This window comes from Telopea speciosissima, chromosome 9 (assembly GCF_018873765.1).
Source record: "Telopea speciosissima isolate NSW1024214 ecotype Mountain lineage chromosome 9, Tspe_v1, whole genome shotgun sequence".
Taxonomy (NCBI): Eukaryota; Viridiplantae; Streptophyta; class Magnoliopsida; order Proteales; family Proteaceae; genus Telopea; species Telopea speciosissima.
In genome coordinates this window covers 4,706,675-4,717,317 of record NC_057924.1, presented here as the reverse complement: position 1 = coordinate 4,717,317, position 10,643 = coordinate 4,706,675, and the positions used below count along the sequence as shown (strand labels likewise).

The 10,643-nt window shown below is 37.2% G+C and overlaps 1 protein-coding gene across 1 annotated transcript; it reads left to right on the top strand.

Moving 5' to 3' along the window:
* The first annotated feature begins 4,146 nt into the window (after positions 1-4,146).
* Positions 4,147-10,541, top strand: LOC122640270 (CCR4-NOT transcription complex subunit 9-like). Its single transcript, XM_043833419.1, has 5 exons — positions 4,147-4,409; positions 6,679-6,721; positions 6,906-7,012; positions 10,274-10,369; positions 10,524-10,541. The coding sequence occupies exons 1-5, from the start codon at positions 4,308-4,310 to the stop codon at positions 10,539-10,541; spliced, it is 366 nt and encodes a 121-aa protein (XP_043689354.1). The 5' UTR covers positions 4,147-4,307.
* Positions 10,542-10,643: the final 102 nt, after the last annotated feature.

Below are 10,643 nucleotides of genomic sequence, written 5' to 3'. Positions count from 1 at the left end.
GGTGTACGGAAGATATAGATCTGAATTTGATACTATAATTTGACAATTAATGGATGCAAACTATTTCCTTGATATCCACACTGGTGAAATTGTCGCATTACTCATCCACTTGACAAAACTCTAGACATGCTGATTTAGAAACCTTGCCTCTCTCTTGAAATATTTTAGAAGTATTTTAGGAAAAAGCTTCCCCATTATGCTAGAGTGTAATTTCCTTCTCACATAGAATTTTTTAAATTATTTTTCTCATTTTCTCTCAATATGTAGGCTCCAATCCATGTGGATGATACCTCTTTCAGAATGACTATTGGTGTGGCGGACTGTTTCCACCCCACACTGGTGCTGTTTGGAATCATCTATATCCGCATTCCACAGAAAACTTGGCCCATAGGTATTAGGCCTCAGTCAGTTGACACTGTTGATTTCCTGATTATGGTTTCCACTTCTGAGTTTATCACATGATTTGTGCATTTGCTTTCCCGAGATCGAAAAAGTCGCTTTTGATGTTATAAAATAGGTGAAAGCCCCCAGTCCTGTTGCTCTTCTCTTATCACATGCAACAGTTGTCAATCCTCACTTGAAGTGATCCAGCCGCGACGCCTCTGCTTAGTCCCAATTATGTCTATCCTTCCTCAATCATTCTCTCTGAATCCTCCCATCAGCGGCCCCAATTCCGATTCTGCCAGCTCCAACATCAACACCAACGCCAACTCTGCCCAGGCGAATAAGGACTGTAAAATGGCGTCTGCCGAGCAGTTGGTGCTTGAGCTTAGTAACCCTGTTCTTAGAGAGAATGCACTTCTTGAACTCTCTAAGGTATGCCCTTCTGGTTTTGTTCCCCCAACCCTCTTCCACTTGATTATTATCGTTTTAATCCAAGATTGTCCTTTGTCTATAGCTGAGTTGTATTGCTAGGGTTTTTTTTTTGGGGGGGGGGGGATTTTAATGGGCATTTGGAAAAAAGGAAAAGGGTCCCATGCCACTTCTCTTATTGAAATCTGAAGCCTCTTGAAGAATTATCAATTTTAATCTCAGTTGAAAACCTTGAAGAATTGTCAATTTTCATTTCTTTTAAGTCATCGTAAAATGTTTTATATGTGGCAAATATGTTCATTCCGAAAATCGTTAGTGGTAGATTTATCGATTGCAAGCTCATCAAAGAATGATCTGTTTTAATTTATCGGTTTCTGTTTTCTACAATGCTTCAGTTGGATTAACTTGGATAAATAAAGCATTTTACGATGTCTGGAGATTAATATTTCAGATATCTGTTACTGCGGCCATGATCAAATGCTCAATTGCTCATCCATGCTAGACTCAAAGTTCCAAATTTATACTCGTCTGAAAACTCTATATGACTTCATTCAAGCCTTTAAGGACATGAAAATTAAGAAACATGTTGATACTCTTTGATGCTTGCATGTGGCTTTTGCAAGATTGTTTTAGTTATACATTTCAATTGGTTGTAGCTTTATTATGTTGCAGTAGGTTGGATGCATTAATCTAGAATAGCCGATTTGGTGTGACGTATCTTATGCAGTTTCTGCTCGTGAGTTTCAATCTTACTTATATAATAACCTATTATGGTGCTTTACCCTGAGATTTTCATCATGTTGTGTTTGTTAATACCTTCCGATTGCTTACTTAAGACTGCAAGCAGGGATATTCAATTTCTGTGGTTTTATTTTATTTTATTTTTTCTTAAAACCTACAGTTATAAGATGTTTGTATTCATTTATAATTAAAGACCTCTTCTTCTACATCTGCAAGTTAACTGTGGTTGACTGAATTGTACGATGAACATTTTCTTTGGACAACTATGGCATAAATTGAAGTTTAAATTTTTTGTGATGGGCTATAACTTGTGTTTTTCTTCTTCTTTTAGAGGAGAGAAATATTTCATGACTTGGCCCCATTGTTGTGGAATTCTTTTGGTACTATTACTGTACTCTTACAGGTACGTCCATAACCCTTCGTTAGTTCTGTTTTGAAATTGTAAAGCTACAATATGGTCAGTTTGTTATTGAAGTATGTTCTAGACAGTTGCCAAACAGGTCCTTCAATTGGATTATCTGAATTTATGCTGATTATTTTCCTCATTTTTTTATATTATGTACTATTTTTTGTCAGTGTACTATCCACTTTGCCATTTTCATTGCGAAATACCTTTTCTTTTCAGGAGGATGTATCGCATCCTTTTTTTGGCTCTTTATTTAAATCAATTCAGAAAATTTATTTCTTTTTTGTTCTACCAACACATTTCACTGTATATTTTGTCGATAGTCTGCTTAGTTCTTAATTTCATATATTCCCAGAATCCACCAATTAATATTAGTAGGAAGTATTTTCATGGAGAGTTTTGTGTTATGCACTTGTGCCTAGAGTTTAAAAAAACATTTCAAGAAGGGTTACCAAGATGTGCTAGGGGAAGCAAAGGGTTGCCGTCAAGCCCCTAAGGAGACTTGGTGGTGGAATGTTAAGGTCCAAACAACTATTAAGTCCAAGAAAGATTGTTTTAAGATGTAGCGAAGGACTAAGGAAACAGAGGATAAAAAGAAATATAATGATGCTAGAAACGAAGCTAGGAAGATTGTGGGGATGACTAGGGCGAAGAAATATGAGGATCTCTATATCAACCTAAACACAAAAGAAGGGGAAAAAACTATATATAAGATAGCTAAGATGAGAGACAAGAAGAGTAGAGATTTCGATCAGGTGAGGTGTATCAAGGGGGATGATGGAAGAGTGTTGGTAAGGGATGTGGACATTGTGAGAGATGGGATGAGTGTTCTTGTGACTTACTAAATGGAGATAGGTCGAGTAGAAATAACTCAAAAGATTACTTTGTTCAACAAGACTCCACACTCCATAGATATGTACGGAAGGTTAGTGTAGCGGAAGTTAAAGAAGCCTTAAGAAAGATGAAAGCAGGCAAGACACTGGGACCAAATGAGATTCCACTAGAAGTGTGGAAAACACTAGGAGGTTGTGGGGTATATTGGTTAACCAATCTGTTTAACAGGATTATGAACACAAGAAGATGCCAGATGAATGATGGAGAAGCATTGTAGTCTTAATCTACAAAAATAAAGGTGATTTCCAAAGCTGCAATAATTATAGAAGCATAAAGCTAATGAGTCACACTATGAAACTTTGGGAGAAGGTTATTGAAGACTGTTTGAGAAGAGAGACTCATATCTCGGTGAACCAATTCGGCTTTATGGCAGGTAGATCCACGACAGAAGCTATCTACTTATTGAGGAGGCTCATGGAAAGATGAAATAGCAAGAAGGATCTCTATATGGTCTTTATTGACCTGAAAAAAGCCTATGACCGAGTCCCTAGAGATTTAATCCACAATGTCCTAGTGAAGAGAGGAGTGTCGAGTAAATATGTGGATGTAATGAAAGATATGTATAAGGGCGTGATGACTAGTGTGAGATCTTTGGAAGGTTAGGGCAAGGAATTCCCAATTACGATTTGTTTACATCAAGGATCAAGCCTTAAGCCCGTATCTATTGTTAAAATGGATGCGCTGAAAAACTAGGAAGGATAAAGGCAGGAATTAGCAATTAGAGTTGACTTGGGTTGCCACGATCAATGACAAGCTTCGGCCTTCGAGAGAGTAGTTTGAGGTGGTATGGCCATGTTCAACGGAGGCCTAGGGACACCCCAGTAAGGAGGAGTGATATGATTATGATTGTAGGAGCAAAAAGGGCAAGGGGCAGGCCTAAAATGACCATAGGAGAATTCCTGGTGAAGGACATGCATAGTCTAGGTCTCTTACCAAATATGACCTTAGATAGAGCCTTTTGGAGGGCAAGGATCCATGTAGCAGACCCCATTTAACTGAGTTTTTCCTGACTTGCTGGGCTGTGCCTCTTTCCTCTTACTTTCAACTTTCTTTCTTGTTTTCCTTATTTCTCTTCAGTTTCCATCTTTCATTTGTCATTTTCCTTTTTTTTTTCCATTTCTCTTCTCATTTCTCATCCCTCTTTTCCCCATCTATTCTTTACCCTTTCTTTTGTTTAGACCTCAGTTTCCCCCCTACTTTGTTTTGTTTGGATCCATTTAGCCGACCCCATTAAGTTGGAATAAGGCTGAATTTGTTGTTGGGGTGGGTTGGGGTGTTAGCATCTTGCAGTTATCCCCTGTATCTGCTTTTTGTACCTTGTGTGAGATCTATTGCCTACCTTACGTTGTAGAGCACTCTATTTGTGATTTATGAACTGAAGTTGAGGAAATTGTGTATGTCTCCCTGCATTCAGGGATTAAATTACTTAATTTGATATGATGATTATTGAATAATGCTTATGCAGGAGATAATATCAATATATCGTTCTCTTTCGTCACCAACCCTTACACTGGGAGCATCCAACCGAGTTTGTAATGCACTTGCTCTACTTCAGGTTGATTTTTCCTTTTAATGTCAAAAAGTTTTCCTCTCAGTTATTTGTGCTTTGCAATCTTTGAACTTACCATCGTAGTATACCTTGTAGTTGTTGACATTTCTCTCATAAAACCTCTACTTTATTGGATGATGAGTTCAAATTAATGCTGCATTTACTGGTTACTTAAGTTTTCTGAATGATATAATGAAAGCAAAATTCGTTGTTACATTCATGCAACTTAGCAATATTTTAGTATTATAAAATATTATTTAGTCATATTTTTATAATCGGACCTAAACAGATCGGATAACATCCAGTCTGAAACTGAAATATCTGTATCTGCATTCGATTAGATTTCGAACGGATTCAGATAGTTTCCAGAAACCCATTTTTCGAATACGGATTCCCCTAATTAGATATGAACACGACTCGAATACGGATTTTCAACTATCCATTTACATCCCTATCCAAAGCGAGAACAGTAGCGAATGAAAGGAAAATCTAGTAGTAGTGGTTTGTGTTAAGGATGTCAATTAGAATTAGTAGTTGGGGCTGTTTGGTTTGGTTTCTATCTTATTTATATTTCTAGTTTATTTTCTGTACTAAGGGTGTTTTGGGTATTTACTCTTGTAAAGTGATTTAAGTCAATATATGTAATATATCTCTCCTCACGATTCAGTTATTCAGAATCCTGAGGGAGTTTTCCTTGCTCTCTCTATCGATCTCTCTTCTCCATCTTTCTCTTCTCTTCTCCTTCTCCATCTTCTTCCCTCTTCTTCTCTACTCGTCACGATTGCAGGTCTGCACTCTCACACGGTATCAGAGCAAGAAACCTGATCTACGATCTTCCCCGCTCCTGCAGTTTTGAAGGTCCTTCTGTGTTCTCTCTTATCGTGGTCCACAGCAACCATATGCTGCCTTATATTGCCTGAACCCTAGTCATATTATAATGAAGGACTAGGGTTCCCTGCTGTGCTACAGTTTGGCTGCTTGCAAGTTTGATGGTTGAAGTGTTTTCTATCCCCACCTAAAATCGATTTTCCAAAAACCCTGTTTCGACCTCAGTTCTTGGATGGTTGTTCCAACCTGGTTCTTGGTGATGTCTACGCTCCAGCTTGAGGGGGAGTGTTAAGGATGTCAATTAGAATTAGTAGTTTGGGGCTGTTTGGTTTGGTTTCTATCTTATTTATATTTCTAGTTTATTTTCTGTACTAAGGGTGTTTTGGGTATTTACTCTTGTAAAGTGATTTAAGTCAATATAAGTAATATGTCTCTCCTCACGATTCAGTTATTCAAAATTGTGAGGGAGTTTTCCTTGCTCTCTCTATCGATCTCTCTTCTCCATCTTTCTCTTCTCTTCTCCTTCTCCATCTTCTTCCCTCTTCTTCTCTACTGGTCACGATTGCAGGTCTGCTCTGTCACAGTTTGTAATTTGATCAAACAAACACAGTGATCCAGTCTCAAACGCCTGAAGACTTCAGGGGAAAATAGCAAAATCTGCTACTGTTTTATTGATATGATAAAAAGAGAACGAACACTCTTTTGAAGCTTTATAGGCTATTCTTTGGCCCTAAACCCTACTAAACATTAATTAATGACAGAAAATACCCCTAATTTCGACTAACTAGGGACTGATAGGTAATTTAATAATGACTTCATTCAATCTGGACCCAAAAATAAGACAAGAAGATATGGTAGAATTGTATAGCAGTCATGGCATGGACTAATGCTCTCATAAGGCTCTCTCCTTGCTCTAACTCCACTTGTAGTAGCTTTTCCTGAAAAACTATTCAGATTAAGTGTTTTTGCTAATTGATATGGCCTGTTAAATCTCTTTCTTTGTCTTCTATTGAAACGGCTTCATATCCTCTGTTCTGTATATGAACAGAGCTTGAATCTGATTAACATCATTCTTTATTTGATTCTTGTACATTTATCATTTACATCAGCTATAGTTAAGCACCTTGTAGCAGTGGTAGTTTGTCAAGTACTACTAAGATGGGGTAGTACTGTTGTACAATTCGGGAAAGTTGTTCAAACATTCAATGCACATGGGGAAGTGAATGAAAGGGTAAAGAGAGAGAGCTCATGAAGTCATTGAGTATTGGTTAATTGATGTGATGGTGTTGCTACTTCCTCATCTAATACTCATTGCATTTGAAATTCATTCATTCGAAATTTATGAATGTATTCTGGTTATATTTATTGGTTACTCCTGCCTTTGTCATTTTGCACAAGCAACTGATGCTTTTATTTTCACTTGCTGTGATTTTGTTTTAAATTACAGTGTGTAGCTTCTCATTCAGAGACAAGGACATTGTTCCTAAATGGTAATTTCTTCCCGTTATCCTTCTTGACATATTTAATGGGTCTCCTACTGAGATATTGCTTACGAATTACTTAGCATTGTGAAGGAAGAAGTTTCTTCTATGAATTCTATAAATATCTATCTGTTGCATTATTCTCTTAAATAGAAATGGAAAACTGACAATTTTTTGTTTTATTCTTGTGCAGCCCATATACCTGTGTATCTTTACCCTTTCCTCAGTACAGAAGATACGACAAGACCATTGGAATATCTGAGACTTACCAGCCTGGGTGTTATTGGTGCCCTTGTAAAGGTAAATGTGACAGATGATTCTATATATCACTTTGTGTCTGGTATTGTTTATTTGTATATAATGGCTGTTTATAATCATATGTGATTCCAAGTACAATTAGTAAGTTTGTAGGAATATAATGAATATCAGCATTCCTAGACTTGACACCACAGATTGAACCAGGATTGTTGATAGAGCTAGCATGACCTGGGTTTTAATTATAGGTTGGTATCATATTGTATCGACCGAAAAGTATCGGTCTCGGTGGGTATCGATACGATGCTTACCGCTACGATACTTATTTTTCAAATAAAAGTGTGTATCGACCGATGCAGTCAACAAGTAAGATATGCCTCCTTTAAACTTGCAAAACAGAAACTGTGAGTGAGATACGGAAATGAGAGTGATCAAAGGCCATGGAAACTTGTTCTTCTCTTCGATATGAGTAGGAGAAACAACTCCAATCTTCACCAATTCAACAAGTTTTGGAGACTTACAATGTTCAAATCTCAGATCGAAATAGATTTGGGCGAAAAAGTGGTAAAGTTGTTGATCTCATTTTTTTTTTTGGTGATTAAATCTCTTTTTTCTTTACCTTTTTTTTTTGTGGTGGTGCATCACTAGATAAGTATATCTTACTTGTATCAGTCTGTATTGGTCGATACAAGCACCCACTGCAGGAGAGATGTTTCCCTAACCATAATGAGTTTTTGGTTTTATGTTAAACCTTTTGAAAAAAAAAAAAACTAGGGTTTAAGAAATAATAAGGGATACAATCCGGTTTCTTATAGAACTAGGGTTAGGGTTTTGGATTCTTAATTTGAGAATTTGTTTGAGGATCAAGGCTATGGATTTTGTGTTTATGGGAAACCCAATTCTCAGGTTTATGAAAATTGAAGATTCAGGTTACAAATGCTGGCTTTCTTAAGATTGGTATGTATGTGTATTCTCAGGTTTATGAAAATTACAGATTCAGGTTAGAAATTGGGCTAGTGGGTCTTTACGAGATCCTGAGCTAGCTAAGTGGATGGAATTGTTAGAAGTTTGATGGTCAAGGTTTAGTAGGAACAAGTAAACGATCTAACGAGGAAAGTGATGTACCACTAACTTTGAATCTTGCACAAAGCTTCCAACAACGCAGCAAATTGTTCCTTCCACTGCACTCGTCTACTGCCCAAGTACTTGTTCCAACCGTGTATAACAGTGATTCGGCCAAGAAAGCACAAAAATTGGGTTTTTCATCCTTCACTGCCGACACCAGACCAAATGAGCGAAATTCGTCGAAATTTATGCCAAAGGCTTTGAATATTTTCGACTGAAATATTGGAGAAACAAAACAACAGGCCGAAATTTCGTTAGAAAAATTGCAATCCTTCAGTATTGCAGGTTGTTTTGTTTTGACTGCCTGTAAAACCGATATATTTCCGTTGGTTTCGAGAAATTCCATCGAAACCTTGTACCATGGATGGAACTCCTTTAAATATCATGCTTTACAGAAAGCTTGGGCAATATCCCAGATGGACTTAACAGGTGCCTGTTCAGTCTAGCAATTTGGGATATTTCTTGAACATTCTTCTTTAAAAATTTTTTGCATTCCTTTATTCAGTCTCTCTCCAAGGGGAATGTTGACCTTTAAACAAAGATTTCTTTAATCTCTGCTGTAGGATCACAAGTTCACAACACACCAAAGATGCATTCATTGGTGTTTAGTAGTTTTGTTTTGAATAGAAAAAATTGAACACCTGGAAAGTGAAGAATTTGACAGTGGCTGAAAGATTAGATTTGGTGACCCTTGATAAATTAACCTTTTTTTTTTATAGAACACAGCCAAGAAAGCTGTATGCACGAACTGAGATAGATATGTATACAAAACAGTACAAAATACATAGCAACTACCCCTTAGGGGTGCCGTCTTTTATCCAAAAAGACCTCACATCACAAAATCGGGTATTGATGTAGGTTCCTCCCTCACATCTCTATCTCAAGCTAAAGCATCTGCCAAGGAGGTAGAGATTCTAGGCCACTAAGAAAACTAGATGCTCCCCTACTCGCATATGCATCTAATCTGGCTCTCCAAATTAGATGGACCAGCTTCCAATGGACTTCTTTATTATGAGACAACCATCTACCATATTGATATTATAACAAACTCTATGGTAAGATGAGTCCACGGCTATTATTTGTAGCATAGATTGATGAGCCCCAAATAATAGCATTGATTTCCAGTCTATTGGAACCCCCCTCAATGGTTCCAGAAAAAGCCAAGAGTATATTTCCTTTTATGGTCTCCAAAAACTTCTACAATTTCAGGTGGGCCTGGATTGCCCAATCTACTCCCATCAAAGTTTAATTTCATAGATCTTGTTGGTGGAGACATCCATTCGAGCTTCACTATCTCCTAATGAGGTCTAGATCTCACCAACTGCCACCATTCTCTCTTTACATAATCAAATGAAATGCCTCTAAAGCAATCGTGATTGGTCACCTAATTTGCTGCGCCACTCATAATCAATTAATGGTTATTATTCGCTGTCCTCTTGTGCTCCCTTCAGATCCGACTTTCTCCCCTTACATTTGAAATTCCGACCAAAATGTTGAAATTTTGGCGACCTATTTCGGTTTCAACATTGGTCGAAACAATATGGCATGCAAATTGAGGGGTCTTTGTTGTTTCGGTTTTCTCACCGAAATGGGCCATATTTCGGTGTCATTTCAGTCATTTCAGTTGTATATTTCTGCTGTTTCAGTGGTATATTTTGGTTTTGACCTGGGTTGAAATCTCAGTCGAACTGAAATCTTGGACCTTTCTTCCATGTACTCCAGAGATTTCCATGATAGTATAACTCTATAGAAAATTTCCCCCTAGAGCCAAATGGGATATAGTTCCTAAACCAAGCTAAATCCAGAATAAGCCATATTTAGGAAATACAGTTATTTTTGACTTGCAGAAATTTGAATTGCATTCAAGTCACTTGAGTATGTGCCCGACTCCTTATGACAAGGCTCATGCAGCACGCATATTGGAACAAAATCATAGTCTACTTTCTTAGTTCTCTGTTTAATTGTTTCTTTATGAACAACTAATACTTATTGTTCAACTATTTTACACTTAACATGCGCATTCACACATACATGCAACACAATCACCCAGACACATGCAGTTCTCTGATGCCTGAAGAAGATTTTTTCCAATATGTATCACTAGTAATATTTTGTTCATTATTGTTTATAGTATTCATTTAATTGCACATAACAAAATAAAAGTTCTGCACTCCTCTGCAGGTTGATGATACAGAAGTTATCAGCTTCCTTCTCTCTACGGAAATAATCCCTAAGTGCCTGTGCGCAATGAAGTTTGGTAGTGAGCTTTCAAAAACAGTGAGTCACAGCATTTCTTCTGACTCATATAACTTGCTTCACTTTCCACTGCAATTCTTTTTTCTCAGACTTTCAAAATATTCTATGGTCCCCCCCCCCCCCCAAAAAAAAAATAATAAATAAATATAAAATGTGGTTGTTGATGTGGCTGCAGGTTACTATGTATGGATAAAACTATTAATCCCCTTAAATTTTGTCATTTTATTGAGGCATCTCTTTTTAGAGTGGGAAAAATATGTGGCATAATTTTTTGGGTTCATGATGTCATTTATGT